Raw genomic sequence first — 18,443 nt, 5'->3', positions numbered from 1 at the left:
ACTATAAACAAGAAAGTCTCCCACTTCCTTAATAATTTAGACGTAAGCTAATGTTGATTTATTCAGGAAGGTCTCTGCCACCAGCACCGCCTGGAGTGCCCAAATTTGAATTAAAGTAGGACAGTAGCAGGCGAGTCTGTAATAACATTTGTATAATTTTATTATTGCTCTGGGCTCAGTTCATTTCCTCCTCCAGTAGCTGCGTGAAATTGTTTGATTCTGGAAACTGCCTTGAGTCTGCGGCTCTGGGGTTGGAGGGTGGTACAGGAACAGGAAGGCATGCGACACTCTCTCTCTCTGTCTGATGCTGACAGACACATAAACACACGCTCTCACACACACATACACACAACTCCACGTATGCACACATACACACATGCGGAGAGAGAGATAAATAACTTTGTTATTCTGGGTTTTGTAATACTGTTACATTGGCTCACTTAATAACTCAAGCTGTCTTGAGAATATGATTGATATTCTTACTCACCTTGTCACTTATGATAAATATTTCACCGAATTTATGTGAGATAGCTAGGAAGCGTAATAACTCATTCATTACATTATCAAATCATATAAATATGAGTTTGCTTTTACGTCTCTTTCCAGCAGAGCAGTTGCCATTTCTCATTAACATTAGTCAAAGAAAGTCACTTTCATTGCTCTTGTGCAAAATATTTGTTTGTAAAGAACCTGATCCGATGAAAATCCAGCTTTTTGTAACTTTTACTACCAAGGAATATTTCATTTTATTGGGCCCACGAGGAAGAATTAAACTTCATAATCATTTGGAGGTTTACTAAGCTATCAAGTCTTATCATGTGATTTCTAGTATGTGGTGTTCCTCTACTATATTGTGATTTTGTTTACCAATGATTGGACTATCATTTCCAAAATGGTAATTTACAAAAGTCTGATTACTCTAACACAAACAATCAAGTTTGTGAGGTATTAGCTCATGTAACGCACACCTGAGACCCCGGTGGCTTTGACACAGGAAGGGAGGGTGGAGAAGTTCTGATTGGTTTCCTCGGGGTCTGCTTCTAACTTCCCACCCGCACACATTCCCTCACTCCTCCTCCTTCCCCCTTCAATTCCTTTATGCAGAGCAGCCCAAACTGCAGTTTGATGAAACACATTTGTTTGACTTAACTCTTGCCTCGCCATCACGACTAAATCTCGAAGGCCTGTCGGTGTAATGTGGCCCAACAGCAATTGGGTTAATGAGAGGATATATGTACAAGTGTGGGACTTGACCGGAGGAGCTGTTTTCCATTTGGGTTTGGTCTGCTCGTGTTATTAGGGAAACCTTTATTATTGTTGCCCTCTAGTGGGAACCATATAATAGGATTACATTTTATTAGAGCCTCCCAGCATTACCCAAGCACCCCCCCTCCTCTTGTCTCTCTTCCCCTCATAGTAGTGTCACTGACTCCTCTGTCCACTGTGGGTGGGATGGGTGGATTTGGGACCAACGAGTGGGAACCCAAGTGATCCCACACAATAGGGATCCTCATTTTTTACAGAAAAATTGACTTGTCAATGTAAAACATGATTTTCTATCACTTTTGTCAAATAGCGAGCTGAAACTGTTTCATGAGCAGACTAGACTCTGTCATGTGTACCTTGCTTGCTTTATTGACTGGAATAACCCTGCTGTACTGGTGAAACCGAGACATACACATGCAAACTTCACATAGTTTGCATATTACAAGTTTCTGGAGGAGTGAATGAACAAAGATACACTATAGTGCACTGGCTTGTTGATTCTCTTTACTGTTTGCTATGACTGACTGAACAAAAGAGCTCCTCTGTCATATAATTACCATAGTTGATGTTTTGCCTCCCAGTGCTATACCTGATGGCATAACTTGGACTACATTGTAGCAAGGGAGACATTCTCCAAAGCTGAATTTCATTGTGCCAAAGATAATATTTGATGAACAGTTCTGGCCTAAAACTGTGCAACCCTGCAGGGCAGACTGAGTCAGGCTCTGGAGCGGCTTCAGCACTTTCCCTTATCCATCCCACTCCCTTACATAACCACGGGCCATTAGAGGGGTGTGGCGAGTATTGCTGCAGTTATTAATATGGTCTGAGGCTAAACCAACATCTCTCTTAGTCCATACTAGCTTGCAAAGAGTAGGTAAGCCAATGTAAAGCAGTAGTTGTTATGGTCGGAGGTTTGATGCGATGTGTAGTCATCACTATTCACACTGTCAAGCCACTTCAGTATTATCTGACACTAGAAATGAAGGTCATAAAGGTGTTTGAAGCAAAGCAGTATCTTTGTTCCTAACTGGCAGCACTGTAAAGTCTGGACTATGTTATTATTAAGTTAGTCATGATAAAACAGAGCCTTCCTTTCAGTGTTTAAAAATTCTTTTAAGTGACATTATGTAACTTTTTCTATACAGCAGCATTACAGGATAATGTTAAATCATAGATGCAGTGTAACAGGAGTACAAGTAAAGAAAAGTCATAAAGTCATAAAGTCAGTGTCTATTTAAAGTTTGCTCAAATTGGCCACCATAAGCATACAAGACCAAGTTTGACTGTAGCCCAAAAACTTGGGGATTTGAGAAAGGGTATGTTTTATTACTCATGGATTAAACTTTTAATTTGTGAGAGCAATAATGTGTTATTTCTTCTTTCAAAATATACACAGTCAAGTTTGATGACAGAAAGGACTGATAACCAAACTAATAATTACACTTAGTTCTTTTTTTGTGAAATGACTGCAGTCACTGCAGACAAAATTCCAGCAAGTAGAGTGAGTTTTCCAGGGTTCCTCTCTCCTTTCTCCTGTGTATGCATTTATAACTCTATGATGTCATCTAGGCTAGGTCGTTTCTGTTTGGGGCAAACTCACATCTGCAACCAATCTGTATAATTTGTCCACCAAAATATGGTGCAGCCAGTGCTCGCCTGCTATTGCTGCTGTAGCAGTTAGGTCTACATCCAAGGAAAATACTAACCTTCCACAGCAGCATTAGAACAATGGCTTTGCTTTTTTGGCACCAAACACCGTGCATAGTCAAAGATCTCCACTGGTTAGTCTCAACAACATCTGATGCATATTTTGAATACTGAAGTGCGAGGATCCCATTATGAATGGGCTCCATTTGTGTGGAAAATGGATAACGTATGGGATTTTAAGGCCTGGGGTGGTTTCTGTTCACTATAGTTTGTCAGGCTAATGGCATAAAAATGTGTGCGTATGTGTGTGTATAGCCTCGATACTTGAGGCTTGGTGAATCGTGTGCCAGCCACTAACCTCGGGGGCAAATAACTTCATCGTAACACTTTATTCCTGTGTTTGTTTTCCTGTGGGACACTGCAGTCAAAAAGTGTAAGGTTTAATGCTCCTTGGATCGGATGGGCAATGGATAGTTGGCTCATCCTCAAAAGAAACTCTGTTTATCATCTACAAAAGGAGCTCTGGAGAGGGAACTCTTTTGATGAAAATAATTGTAAAATGCTTTTGTTTGTACGCTTGCATTTCAAGAACATCCATCAGTCACTAGTCCCCTTGACGTGGCATTCTTATTCCACTATTGATTGGACTTCTGAGCAAACTTGGATTTAGTTTTCTCCCTGGATGAACATTAAAATACCAAGTCTGTTTATAAATATTTGTTTCAAATGGATGTTTTCCTACTTTTCTCATGTTTTTTTCTGCTTCTAATGTTGGGTACTGTTACAATATCATGGTTAAATTGATTTGCTTTCATGGCTGCTGTCACAAACGTTGCCTTTCTCAACAGTAGGGGGCGAAAGAGAGGGTATTTCTTGTTCTATTGTGCATGGCGTGAGGGTAAGTGTTGAGAATCTCTGTCAATTCTATGTCCAGATGTTCTCAAAACAGCTCTCTTGACTCAGACAGAATAATTATGCATGTTCACATGGAGGGATTTTACAAAAAGAATGACTTATAACATGTAATTCCTTTACTGTCTGCATCCCCCAAGTAAATCTAAAAGCCTCAGAAGTGCCTCAATCTTCCTGAAATCATGCATGGTTGAACATTTGAAATGAGCTCGCACATCACCCTCGGGCACTGATTCAGACTTGATTGGGGCAAGGCAAGCTATACAACTACGTCATTTGGAGGTTGTCCAAAGGGAGGAAAGAGACTGAAAAGATTACAAAGGACAAACTGCAGAGTGAGAATTTCATTAACCACATTCCAGTAATTTAATAAGTTGATCAACAAGTTGCCTGGTGCACATGTATTGTGCATGGCATGTGTTAAAGAAGCAGAGGTTAGATGTTTGAGAGGTTTGGGGGGGAAAAAAATCAAAGGACCAACAATCTATATAATTATCATCATCTGCTGCTTTTCCTCCCTGGCAAAGAAACACTCCATCCATTTGTAGAAATCGCCCGGGGGAACGCTACATCAAAACTAATCATAACGATTAAAATCAGCTTCTCTGCGAGAGGGAGGCAAAAGGCAAGTTGGAGGCAGGAGGAGTGAGGGTGTTGTAAATTCTGAAAAAAAAAAAAAAAAGATTTCTTTATTTGATTTTATAAAAACATAAACTCAACAAAGACTGAGGCACTGCTGCTGTGATCTCTTCCTTTGCTCGGAGTTTTATTCTGCAGATTGGTTTAGACTGGGGCAGAGACATGAGCTAATTGTATCCTGATCTTTGCCTTGAGGGGTTTCGGAGCCCTGGAGCAAGTATTCTCTGTATTTTGTTCTGTCTACCTTAGCCAAGCTATTGCATTTCTCACTGGTGTAGGAAGAGAAGCAGATCGTGGGCCAAATCGGAGGGAAAAGGTGCACAAAAAGATACTTTATGCTGCTCTATGTATCAGGTAAGCGGAGATTTATTTGGTTTATTTCCTAGGCTGGATGGACTGGGACATTGAGGCGCAGCAGCTTTTACGCATGTGCCAAGCGATTCGAGCGGTACAGTTCTTAAAAAATATTTAACCACTTCCTGGCTATTGTTCCTTAGTAACTGTACAAATGTATGCGCGTGACTACAATAAACGAGGCTTTGGTACATCTGGTTTAAACGATCAGCGGATTAGACTGCGATGTTGTCGAGCAAACACTCTAGTTATCCACCGTGTGAATTCGCTCCTGGCGCGTTTCAGCTCCCAACACATCGCCGTCTCCGTGTCGCTGTTGCTGTAATAACTTGCTCATAACTTACTCGAACCGCGTTTGTCGTTTTCACGAAGATTTTTTTTTTTGGAAGTCGGTTTTGTCGTGAAACAGTTCTATTTCCTGGCTGCCCCAGATCTTTTAATGAAAGACGCCATTGTGGAGTAATTTTGCCCGAGGCGTTTTTTCTCATTCTGTAAGACAGGATGTACCTTTTACACACGTCAATGCAGAATCTGTGAATCATCGTGTGCGTGTTTAGAGAATCATATTTATGTAAACGGAGAAAAAAATAGGGATACATTTTGTCCTCTACTTTTCTCTCTTACAGTATCTCCCTGACCGCGCCGTGCGTAATAAACTCCAAGGTCCGATTGCGATTCTGCAAATATAGTTTACTAAGTGATAGTCTAGACCTGTCTCCCCTATGTGACCATGTATTATGTAAATTAACATCTGCTTCTGTTCATAAAGTTTACATGTTAAAACTGGATATTACATCCTAAACACAAAAAAAAATGTAGATTGTGTATTTGGTTACTTAGTTATATCTCACTGTACAGCATGGAGAATGAGACTATAAATTACATGTTTTAAAAGGAACATTATAAACAAAATCCTGTAAGTTCAGAATACCTGTAATGGAAGCCTGTTGTCGGTTTCACCAGTTTGAGAGGGCGCATGAATAAACAGAATGAGCCTGAGATGTTGGGATATCAGGACCGATCACTTGATGGCGCTGTAATAACAAAACCATACTATGTGTGCAGCATCTGGACATTTGTTTTCCAGTGAAATTACATTCACACACTCTGATCTAGTACAAAGAGAAGAATATTTGAAAGGTCGATTTGTCCATATGTCAAACTGTATCATTAATTTCAAGAGGTACTCTACTTGAGAGAATTACTGTTATTATATTTAACATTATGGCTCTGCCACTCCTGTGCCCTGGGACAGTAAGGTCTGTGCCAGTGAACATGCAGCACGTCTCCAACAGCCTGCAGCAACACTGCACTGATCACACTTCCTTATCTGTGATGTCATGCTGATGTACAGTTACTGTAACTCTACAATGTTGAAGTTAATACTCAGGATGTAATTATATGTTTCTGTTTGATAAAGATGGGAAAACTGCTGTGACATGTTGCTCTCTTGGATGTAAAATCAGAAACTTTGCACAAGCTCAGATCGCCTTGTGTTCATTGTTAATAGTGTGGCTCAAGTTCTGTGTCATTGTTGATTCTCTGGATTCTTAAACACAGATTGGATCACCCTGATCCAGAGACGTTGCAAATTAATGTTTTCCCTTATTTGCTGCCTCTGCTTTTCAGAATTAAAAAGTGGTTTATCTAGAAAATCACATTTCTCTTTGCTCAAGTGGAGGTCAGCAAGGTCTCATTCCTCCGTCCTGGTAACTTTTTGCTGCTAGTTTTCTCTGATTGTCAAAGTATCTTTTCACACTGGACATATTTCTGCAAACTGACAGTTTGTGGTGACAATTGCTACTGTTGTCCTGTCACTCTTGTCCTGCTGTCACAAAGAAATACATTTAAGAAAAAGAGTCAGCTTGAATTTGTTATCAAAATATGTTCATAAAATAGAGAGAGAAAAATGAACTTGAACTCTAAAACGCAATTATTGCCATAATTTAAGACCTGTGTCGACATGGAAGAGAGAGAAGAGAAAATATTAGTTTTAACTTTAATTTGAACTTTTATATTGGCAGTTTCACATAAGCACACTAGTAGGGTATTGCTTTGGAGCGGTGAGTACCTTATAATGTTGCCTAATATCTTTTTATAAAGTCCAAGGTAATACACACCTGACTAGACAACCTGCCTACAGTATTTACCCAGGTTATGCTATTACGACAGTCTCACTTCCTGGTATTTTTTTCACCACCCTTTACAGCCGCCAGTGACTGAAGTTAACCCAAAGTCTGTGGTTGTCTGTGTGTGGACATTTGAAACAAATGGCCACGGGCAACAAAGCAGAGACAACCCATCCAGATTATGTAAATACCAGTCTGCCTGCCTCGAACTGAATGTTAATGCTCTGATCTGAAATGCTAATTGTGTCTTGTGCGATATGTCGAAACACTGGAGAGCTGCATTGTGGGATGGAAAATTGAAAGCTAGTTTGTTGCTGATGCTGATCCCAACATGCCCTTTGATTATTGCAGTAGCAGACAGGTACTCGCTTCCCAAGTTTTCAGAGCATTGGCGGGTAAAACCCCGCAATAGCTTACTAAAGATTTAATGTTGTTTGTTCCTTGAGATGTAAAGAAACATGATGATGTTGCATAAAAGGCATAAAAGGCCTGTCACTGAAAGACTTCAGACCAGTGATGGAAAACAACAGGAGTAACTGGAGCAGCCCAAGTACTCCAGGCTTTAATGCAGTGTGCCTGTTTTAGATTTGTTTGTGCATACTGTGGAGCAACAAAATTACACAAGCTGGGTAAACGAGCAAATTCCCTAAACACACACGTTTCAACTTTTTTTGTATAAGAAAAAAAAAGGCTGGAAACTTTGGGAACACATCTACAAATGCTGTCACATGTGAGACTTTCATAGCACTGTGCCAAATTCAAAAATGGCAACAGGTAGGAAAAGCGCTTGCGTGGGAAGGTCTGCAGTGCACATCTGGAGCTGATGGCTGATACATGAGCCATCGATGATCAGCCCTCCGTCACATGCCTACTGATGGATTCTGATGATGCTCTGACCTCTGAACTGTCCTTGAGACACAAGACAGAAATGTGATGTAGACATCAGTCCGAGAAAAGGTCCTCGACACAAGTATCTTTACTTCCACCAACTTAAAATCATATTGTGATATAAGAGCTTATTCCCGCTACTCGTTACCCCCTTCTACATCCCACCCACCCAACCACCCGTTCTCTTTCACTCTCTCTTCTCTCTCCCCTGCAATTTTCCATAATGCCTTGCAGATTTTACACTCAATCCACCTTTGCGATGACAAGGCTTTGAGGAAATCCAATTCCACCAAGCTGTTTTCAGAACTTACTCTCCACAGGCACACACTCACTCTCACACTCACACACACACACACCACCATCTCCACAAATTAGTCAGGGAACAAATTACCTGCATTCTGAGTGTGATCCCACGCACTTTGCCGGCTGCCTTACACAGGTCCCCTTTTGAAGAGCAGCCATGTGATTTCTCTCTCTTTTGCCCTGAAGGCCCCTTTGCCTTCTGCGAGGGATTCTGGAGTTGAATTTTAAAACTATGTATGGCTGCTGCCTGCGCTTATCAGCGCGTGCACAAACGGCATGCAAATCAGACCAGGATCACACACCGCATTGGAGGCCTACACTCAAAGGCAAGCTTAATTGCTAATTGGGTATCTAGGTGTGAAACTCACACTGCCAATGAGAAACAGGAATGTGGATGTTTTAAGGCCAGTGGTTGAACTAATTAATTTTAATCTGAATGTTATTAAAATTTGTGGATTCCCTGCATTTTCTATGAAACAGCCCAGGAGAGTGCTGTGGCAGTACTTTGAACAGCAATTGGGCATGTTGTCTGGTTTTATACTCCATGATGTCATTAGTGTGGTGGTTTTGCAATGCTGATGTGGTCAACGGAGGTGGTGTTTACACACTGCAGTTATACAGTAACTCTGTTGTTTGTCAGACATAGATTGGAAACTGATGGAGAAGATGTTGAAAGTGTTTCTCTGAGGGACAGATCGCTGTTTTAGAAGGATGAGATCTAGAACTTGAGCTGTAATGTTTCTTTGTACTCTTAAAGATCTCCCTTTATTTTTCTATATACATGATGAGAAGAAGAAGAAACATTTACTTTACTAACAATACATGTGGGCAACTGAAAATGGTGTTACTGTCTGCTTTAGTGTGATTGGAAAGATCTTGACCAGTAAGGTGCTTATGAGTGATACGTGTGGGTGGAGGATATTAGGGGCATTTTTGTCCAGGTGGTTGAGTGGGTTGGTCACCGTTTTTGGGTTTGTCACTGAAACTTTAGGCTTTGTGGGACTGTTTTGTTGAAGGAGGGTTTAACCGGCTCAACAAAACTGCTGCTGATGCTGAACAATGGGCAGCAACGTCAGGAGGAGGGTGACGGCGCGCACAAACGCTGCTCCAAAAGGGCAAAGGCCAGCTGTGGCAGGTCCAGATGTGCGCGTTGACCCGACTCTTACTATACGCAGGCTGCTCTCTGTAAAGGAGGATTTGTTTTACTCTCAAAAAAAAAAAAATGCGACACACATACAGTACCTGCCACTGAAACAGCGACAGCCCAAAAAGAGCCGCAGGCGCTACAATGCTAATGTTGTCAGGGGCTTTGACTTCTCCCAGCCATTGCAAAGAAGCTGCTCCGTGTGACAGCAACGGCGCCGCTCTTCCCCCGGTGTGTTCGCTATCCCCCCTTTTCACGCCTCTCTCCACATTTGGCAGGTGTGTTGGGAAAAGCCCACCGCATCCTATCTCTTAACCTTAACGTCTGCGCTGTAATGGACGAAACGGATATTATGGACTTAACGCATCAGAAAGCGAGAAAGCGACCGCGTCCAATCAGTTCCGTGGATGAGTCCGTACACGCTTCCCTAAAACGACTCCCGATCCGAGCGGCGGAGTGCAGGGAGCCCTCACTGATGTTCGCAGTCAGAGGAGAGCCTGTCCCCGCAGCATCTCTCAAGCAAAATGACCACTCGGTGACTTCCTCTCCAACCACAGTGATGCCGGCGCAGGTAAACGCGTAAAGTCCGATACTGTCTGGAGAGAAAAAAAGAGAGAAATAACTGGAAGACTGTAGTCGTCCTGTCACTTTTGCAGGAGGAGCGAAGTGAATAGACACTTTGATTTTTTTTTTCATTGAATGCAGCGTTTGAATAGAATGTCTTCCTGCTGTCCTTAAATGTAGTGCGCACCTATTGTTACGTTATTTAAATACGCACAGTACTGTTTGCTGCTTTAATTTGCTGCTTAAGTCGCTTTCAGAAGATGGTTGTAAAATAAAAGTGTATTAAAATCTAACTACTAGGCTGCCGCAATAACAGACAAAAGTATTTTTTTTCCCCATCTTTACTCGGGGTCTGAAACTTTTTTAGGGGGGAGGGGGGAGTCATTTTCTTCTGAGAGCTTAACAGAAATTGTCTGCTAATGGTGTTTGTAGGTTAACAGGAGACAATCTCTCCCAGTCCTATTACAGTATTCAAATCAAGAGTCATTACTGCTCATTTCCAAGACAGTGAGATTGATGCTCCAAATTAATTTGGTTTTGGAGATTATGGCCCACAGGAGTGAATGTTTGTGGATTGTGGTAACATTCAGGTCAAGGTCAGGCTGCTCTAACTTGCAGAGAAAAAATCTTGTTCCCTTGCTCTCCTGCCTGTGGAGTGTTACATTACAGAAATACTATTAAAATATCCTAAATTTAAATATTCTCAATCTCGATATGGTTGTTTAAATAGTGTCTTTTTTAAAAATCTTTAACGGCACATTTTGAATCTGCAGGAGAAAACCAGAAACCGGAAATGAATCTTCTTATCTGTCTTAGCTCCCTGTGTCATTTTATTTTCTCACTTGTGTTCCCTCTAACAGGATAATCGCTCCAGCATGTCCAGGCCCATGATCACACGGTCACCAGTGTCTCCCTTGAGCAACCAGGGCATCCCAACACCTGCACAGCTCACCAAGTCCAATGCCCCTGTGCACATTGACGTGGGCGGACACATGTACACCAGCAGTCTGGCCACCTTAACAAAATTCCCAGAATCCCGGTGAGTCTGCCCCTCTGTGCACCTGTAAATGAAGTGTGTAATGGAGATAAAGCTTGTGTTTTTTTTGTGTGTGTTTAGTCTTTTTCTTGTTATAAACTGTGGAAGATTCACTTACTGATATGGAGTGTTTATCAGTGTCAGAATTTCCTCAGTGTTTAATGCCATCTTGTTTAATATTTAATGTCATCCTGTGACAGTAAACAGTCAAATGTCACATCTCTTCCAATCACAAAAATATCTCATGGGCGTACTTGGCGGAGATACTGAGTACATAAAAAAAATGTTTATCCAACATATCCAAAAAAAAAATCATGGATTTACCAGGTAGTTTCACAAAATGTCTCAGGGTGAGGTAAAGCCCACAGTTATTTTGAGCGGTAAACAATTTGTAAGAGCTTCAAGTGCAGAATGCAGAGCGCAGACAAAAGCAACTTGGTTATTCTGACAGATGTCACAGCAGCAGTAAAGGGCCAAAGGGCATGGGGCCATCTGGAGGCTGGGAGGCCGCACTGTCGCTTCGGGCCTGGGCCTGAGGGTGACTGGCACCCTGCCTCAGGGAACCAACTACCAGCTGGCCCTGACCTCTCCAGACCACCTCTGTTTTTAATCTTTCTTTCTTTCCTCCTCTCTGTCTGCTTGATCTGGTGTATTGGGCTTGGTAATGTGTGCATGCATGTCTGTGCAAAGGTGTGAAAAACATTTCAGAGCTAGAGAAAACTGAGTGAGTCACATCCCTTTGCACATGCTCTTGATTCACTGTATCTCTTTTTGCTATCCATCCTCTCCCTCTATACAAGATGCCGGAAACAGAAATGCAAAATCGAGAGTAGTACACTTGATTATGCATTAAATACGATTAGAAACCTTTCATGCTTGTATCAAGAAATATAAGATTGTTTATGTTGACATGTTCTCCCCCTCCCTCCCTCCCTCTCTCCTTTTCTGCCTAACCTGCCACCCCTCCCCTATATGTGAGTAGAATTGGTCGTCTATTTGATGGCACAGAGCCTATAGTCCTGGACAGCCTGAAGCAGCACTACTTCATTGACAGGGATGGACACATGTTCCGCTACATCCTCAACTTCCTCAGGACGTCCAAGCTCCTCATCCCAGACGACTTCAAAGTAAGTGGATGTCCATCCCAGAAACTGTAAAGTCCCATCAGCCAGTCAGCAGTCCTACAACTTAGTACACACAATGAATGCTAAAGCCATGCAATGCCTTTGGTCACTGGTCCTCCTTGAATTGCTGAAAACAGTTCCCATGCTGGAGACAAAATATCAGGAATCTTCCAAAAAAAAAAACCTCAATCACCAGGAAATTCTATCTATTTATTCATCAAGAGGCAATTTGGTCCCCTTCAGCTGTCAGTAGCCAAAGATTCTTTGGAGATATGGAAGGAAAACAATAAACTGCATGGAGACAAATAAATAAATGCTCTGGCGCCCATGACCACATTTTATGTGCTAGATTTCCGCAGCGCTCTATGTTCTCATGCCAAGTGTCCATCTAGGGTGAGCCTCACTGTATGTGACACATTAAGCATTCCCTTCATTTTGCTCTTATGTGCCATTTAGTCAGTAATTACTTAACTTGCCCTGGGAGAAAACAAATAACCACATTATCTGATGGACTGTCCACAGTGTGACTCAATCAGTGGAAAGTATGTCAGCTAAAATAAGCAAAGACAAAAGACAGGCTCAAGTTCAGTCTAAGGCCACATTCACATTGGGTAGATTTTGAGAGGAGCATGAGAAAACTTGAACGTGGTGCAATTTAGGCCCTGCAGTCCTGCGGGTAAAGGATCTGCTCCTCTACCCCATGCAACCCTGTGTTACACGTCGCACCACATCTCCCCTACTCTGTATCTTTAGTAATTTTTGCTGAATGGTTTCTTAGCCGGGGTTTATTGCTCGTTCATGTAGAACAATGGGATTCAAACCTTTTGTTGTTTCTTTTTTTGGTTTGGATTCACATTATATAGATATAATAATACCTTAATACCCAGGGGAAGTATCATTTTACAATAAAGAAACTTGTTTTTGGAAAAAACATTTTCCCAAGCTTTATGTTATAGATTATAGGCCTTCAGAGTATCTGCATTTATGATACTGACATAACTCCAATTATGTTGGAAAGTTTTCTGCTAAACATAATCTTTTCAGGGTTCACTTAATGATCCAGCCTGAGTTACATACTGTAGTGTTCTCACTGTTATTTTGTAATTTGTAAATTTACAATGTTTGTGTGATAAATATTCTTGTGCAACTGATATCCAGTTATTCAGATATTTCAGTTATTCATTCTCCAGATGTTCAACCAAAAACTTGGTCAAAGTTGACACCACATTAATGTTAATCTACATATTAATCTAAATCCATTTATATAAATGTATTTACATATATATATATATTATATTTGGGCATTTTTGCCTTTATTAAGAGAGAGGTGGCAGGAAATGACAGGAGAGAGATGTTTTTTTTAAATTGTAAAAGCAGATAATCACACTTTTCCTTTCTCTGTATCCTAAGATGTCAGTGTCCTTTCTCCTGTTTCCTAGGACTACAGTCTGCTGTATGAGGAGGCGCGATATTTTCAGCTGCAGCCCATGCTTGCTGAGCTGGAGCGTTGGCGCCAGGACCAGGAGCTGAGCCGGGTGTCACGCCCCTGTGAATGCTTGGTGGTGCGTGTTGCACCTGACCTGGGCGAGAGGATCACGCTGAGCGGTGACAAGGCCTTGATTGAAGATGTGTTTCCGGAGATCGGTGATGTCATGTGCAACTCAGTCAATGCTGGCTGGAACCATGACTCCACGCACGTTATTCGCTTCCCACTCAATGGGTATTGCCACCTCAACTCTGTCCAGGTAATGGGAACACATTGGCTTCTTTGGGTTTGACGTAATTTAGACTGATCTTATTGTGTTAAACATACCTTAATAAGAACAGACAGTCAAACGTTAGGTTAAGTTTTCCTACGTTTTCCATTCAGTTGTCTGCTTGTAGAATTAGCTGAGGTGATAATCTGTTAACTCAAGTTCCCTTTATCTGCTGTAGACTTTTACTGATGTCTGATTGCAGAATCTTATCTTTTTTTTTATCTAATTGAATCATAAGAACAGCCTTGCAGAAAAACAAGTTCTTTGATGAGTTCATCAAAGCATCAATTTAGCAAGCCATCATTACACAAGTCTACCATCTTTACTTTTCTGTGATCTGACTTGAATAATGATTTCGACTTTGGCTCTGGAGCTGGTGGATGGTCAGCTTCAGTTTCTTCTTTTGCATTTCTCGCTAAACTAACATGGTCCTCGCTTCTCACTCAGTTGCCCTCTGAGTTCCATGCGAATGAAAAACAATCAAACACTCAAACGTTTGTTCTTAAGTGGGAATCAGTGCCAACTTGCTGAAAGAGGGACCATTAGGATGTTCATTGTGGACTTAAGGAATGTGATACCTTCAATCGTGGCTGAGAGTCACATGAATGTGCAACTGAGGGGGACTGGCTGACAGCAAGAGGAAGTGGGTAATTCTGGATGCAGTTAAAACACTAGCAAAGACATGAGATGATGCCCCTGAGTGTCTTATATGGTTGTTGGATCAATGCACAATTTAGAATAAAATCAAGCCTTTGAGTGACTTATCTTCATATACTCTGGATGTTATGCATCTTATGGAAATTAATACCAGTGATGCTTGGAGGCTGTGTAGGGAGTAGTCCTGCTGTATTAGGCTATCTTTGTTGATCAAAGATATTTTCATTGTTGTCTTGATAAACACTTTTAAGGTATTGGGGAAATGGTGATTCTGACGGAGCGAAACTAGACTAAGTCTTTTATTATCAGTGTTCCAGAGATGGATCTGTAAATTAGTTTCTTTTGACAACTAAAAGTCTGTTTACAGTTGACACTTAAAATTACTTTTCATTATATGGCATCAAAGGGATATAATATCCTTTCTCATGGCAAAATGGCTTCCAGGTGAAGCCATACTTTTAAGACTCAGATTAGACTTTTACATAAAGAAATCTACATTGCACCTTTAAGCATTCACCGGGCAAAACAAAGCTTTAATTGTGTTGAATTCAGTTTTTATATTCAGCATGTATTTGGCAATATTGTATATCAATATGTAATATTGTACTGATTACGTATTGATATTCCACTGATTCATTGATGGTAAAATCCTCAGATGCGCATCAATAAATGAAAGAGGAGAGGCATATTTGAAAAGATTTCACAATGATTTGGACTGTGTCTCCATCTGAGGAAGTCAAATCTCCTTCCCAAAAACACACAAACAAACCCGTCTCTGAAGTGTGTGAGTCGTGGAGAGCGAGCAAAAGAGTGAGCATGCTCCCTGGCAGGTTATCCCCAGGCAGGGCCCATAATCCTGTTTGGTTATTAAAGCACGCCGGCGGTGGATGCTGTATCTGCGGCTAATGGAGGCAGGGCGGGGGTTTTGAGAGAAGGAAGGGGGGCAGCGAGAGCTGCCAGCAGTAGGGGGACCTTTGTAGTTTTGGCGGAGGCTTGGGCCTGGGGGCTGGGGGAGAAATGGGGAAAGGGGGTTTTGCTGAGCAGCCCACACTGAGCCAAGTGGCAGAGAGAAAACCTCACTGCTCCCTGGGGCCTCTTCGATGGAATGTGATCCTACAGCCCCCCTGGACACGTCTGTAGATGTCTGCAAGGCTGCGAGATCAGGAACAGCTACACATACACACACACACACACACACACTCACACACAAACAAACACACATACACACCAGAAAACAATGAAAATGAAGCATGAGGCAAAATGAGAGGCTCTTGGTTTTGCAAAAGTCTCATCCAAATTCCCGTCACAGGCCGTATGTTGCTACAGCTTACTCCCAAAGCTGTTTCCAATGCTAGACTTAGCACTAACTCGGCAGCACAGAAGAGTTGTGGAGAATTCTCAAATTATATGCTTTCCAGCATTGCGGTACTAAACAAAAGGTTAGAGGTTGTATTAACGTTTTAGCATACATACACAGTTTATCATGACTGGAAGACCTCCATGAATTACTTGTCTGAGTTAAGGACACTGCCTGTCCCCAGAATGCTAAAATAAAAGTACTAATGATGCTTTTCCTTCTATGATTGATGCCATGTATTGTTATTGTCATCTTTTTCCAGGTTCTAGAGCGTCTGCAACAACGTGGCTTTGAGATTGCTGGTTCCTGTGGCGGAGGCGTGGACTCATCCCAATTCAGCGAGTACGTCCTGAGAAGGGAACTGAGGAGGACAAGTCAGCGAGGACCCAATTCAAATAGGATAAAGCAAGAGCAGCTGGACTAGAAACCTCCCGAGCAGTAGGAGGTGCTAGACTTTTCTGTGGCAGCCAAATGCTCAACGCTGCAGAGCTCTGTGGACTCTGTTTTTCTTTGTTTCCTTGTTGATGTTTTTGTTTTCTTAAACTTGAGAACCATCTAGAGAATAAAAAAATGAGGTGCAACAGGAGATTTTTGCCATAAGAAGATACAAGACATTTGATAAGTTTGAGATTGCAAGGACATTTGTGATTGTCTAGCCCCCATAAACCAATTTAAAAAGGATTTATATGCTGGATCCCCAAATGAAGTTTGTTTTAAAACTTGGAGCCTACATTAGGTTGAATATGATTTCCCCCATCTAAATTTTAAAAAAGGCTTTTATTGCTGATATAGTATGTTGCATACGGTAGCTTGTCACCAGTGACTTGATTTTTCTGTCTCACTGGCAAATTGGTTAAATCTGTTTTAATCCCTCGTTGTATAAAGGTCACTAATGTGTTGCTTACAGTACAGAATGTCTCAGTTGTCATACACAGTTAGTTTCAAAAAAGCATCTTTTTTCACAATTAACATGATGTTGAATATTGTGATACCAATGAAGTGTTTTTTTTTTTTTACTTTAATGGAAGTTATTTTATTGGATTATGCCATAAAATATAGTTCATCAAAATTTAACATCAAAGACAATTCTATACGCAGTAAAGAAAATAATTTAGTAAATTATTATGTCACACCCTTTGCCTCATTGGGGAGTATGAACTACTAACCCCCATGTGCTACCTTGGGAATTATATAATTGGATCATTATATTCCTCTGAGTCATGACCTGTAAATTTTTTCATTGTATATGTGTTTGTGTTTTTTACATTGAATCTTTTTAAAGCAAATTTGTTGCCTCAGACATGACTGAACAGATTACAGTTTATTGTACTACCCAATCCAAGATCACTTTTACTTGTAGCACATTGATATGAAGTTGGATATAAAGTATTTCTAAGATGACTGACCCACCTATGCTCCCTAGATTTGAGTAAAGAGGAATGTAGCAAAAAATGTGAAATAAATCTCAACTAAAGTTGTTATGGTGTCTGTTCACTGTTTTTACATCGCTGTAGGGGCTGCTTACACATTTGCTTTGCCTACACAGTGTTGCATTCCAAGGACAGCAATTAGCTAGTAATGTGAATTTACAGCATCTATCCTACACCCTAAGATTATTTCTAGTATCCTGAATGTTCTTTTTTATTATGTAGTTCTGTTTTTTTTAGCTCTCTACAACCAGAAAGGTAAAGCTAACTTTACCAAGGCAATATTGTACCTTGGAGGATTTATGCTGGTGCATCAGTGACTACATGGGGCATTCTTTACTTAGTTATACTGAATAGAGCCGACTTCTCCACGCAAGTCCTGTCAGTTGTGCTTCCACATATCCCTGCAGGGCCAAAATCCAAAGTGAAATCCCACACGGAGCCCTGTCGTCTTGTCTTCATCCCTTTTGGCAGAATCTCCACTTTCTTTGGCTATCTGCGGTTTATGCTATATGTCTCCCTTTCAGGCCTCTTTGCCCTAGATTCCCTTTTGACTGACTGCTATTCTCATAGGCTAGAGGTGCAACTGTGAGTGGTCCACAGCTACACGCTTTGCCTCAATCATGCAATCAAAATTTCAGTGCTGGAGTCATTAAGCAGTGTTCATGGAGCAGGTATCAGACACTCCAATACTAAAAGCATCAGAGTTAACAGAATTAAATTAAGCTCAGCACTCACATGTTCAAGGCTATATATCACTAATGAAGCATAACTTTAGTAGTGATATACTGCCCAATGGGGTGGCTGTGGTACAGGAGGTAGAGTGGATCGTCCACTAATCGGAAGATCGGAAGATCGGCAGTTTGATTCCCAGCTCCTCCAGTCTGCATGTTGAAGTGTCCTTGGGCAAAATACTGAACCCCACATTGCTCCTGATGGCTGTGCCAGCGGTGTGTTAGTGTGTGTGTGAATGTGCATTAAATTAGATCCTGATGAGCAGGTTGGCACCTTGCATGGCAGCCTCTGCCATCAGCGTATGAATGTGTGTGTGAATGGGTGAATGTTGACATGTACTGTAAAAGTGCTTTGAGTGGTCGGAAGACTAGAAAGGCGCTAAATACTATTTATCATATTCTTAACAGATTGAAATATAATGACTCCAACATTCAACTTACAACACATGCCATAATTTCTTTTCAAATTTTACACAAATTCACATTATTGACCATTTCAAAA

General features: G+C 41.2%; 1 protein-coding gene across 2 annotated transcripts; it reads left to right on the top strand.

Moving 5' to 3' along the window:
* Positions 1-4,299: 4,299 nt before the first annotated feature.
* On the top strand, positions 4,300-17,259 carry kctd1 (potassium channel tetramerization domain containing 1). Of its 2 annotated transcripts, none has more exons than XM_044369341.1 (5): positions 4,300-4,821; positions 10,710-10,888; positions 11,868-12,012; positions 13,449-13,754; positions 16,043-17,259. In XM_044369341.1, exons 1-5 carry the CDS (start codon positions 4,813-4,815, stop codon positions 16,202-16,204), a joined length of 801 nt encoding a protein of 266 aa, XP_044225276.1. In that variant the 5' UTR covers positions 4,300-4,812; the 3' UTR covers positions 16,205-17,259. The 2 variants fall into 2 exon arrangements, with proteins under 2 accessions (XP_044225276.1, XP_044225275.1); XM_044369340.1 differs by lacking the exon at positions 4,300-4,821 and adding an exon at positions 9,498-9,856.
* Positions 17,260-18,443: the final 1,184 nt, after the last annotated feature.

The sequence above is a fragment of the Thunnus albacares genome, chromosome 12 (genome assembly GCF_914725855.1).
Source record: "Thunnus albacares chromosome 12, fThuAlb1.1, whole genome shotgun sequence".
Classification (NCBI taxonomy): domain Eukaryota; kingdom Metazoa; phylum Chordata; class Actinopteri; order Scombriformes; family Scombridae; genus Thunnus; species Thunnus albacares.
Note: the sequence above shows the minus strand (reverse complement) of the source record. Positions and strands in the feature narration are given on the sequence as shown.

Excerpts from the sequence above, each read along its gene's own strand:
- kctd1 (XM_044369340.1), top strand. The coding sequence starts at position 9,620 with ATGGACGAAACGGATATTATGGACTTAACGCATCAGAAAGCGAGAAAG. Across the intron at positions 9,857-10,709 it reads CCACAGTGATGCCGGCGCAG|GATAATCGCTCCAGCATGTC; the intron begins GTAAACGCGTAA and ends TCCCTCTAACAG. Across the intron at positions 13,755-16,042 it reads GCCACCTCAACTCTGTCCAG|GTTCTAGAGCGTCTGCAACA; the intron begins GTAATGGGAACA and ends ATCTTTTTCCAG.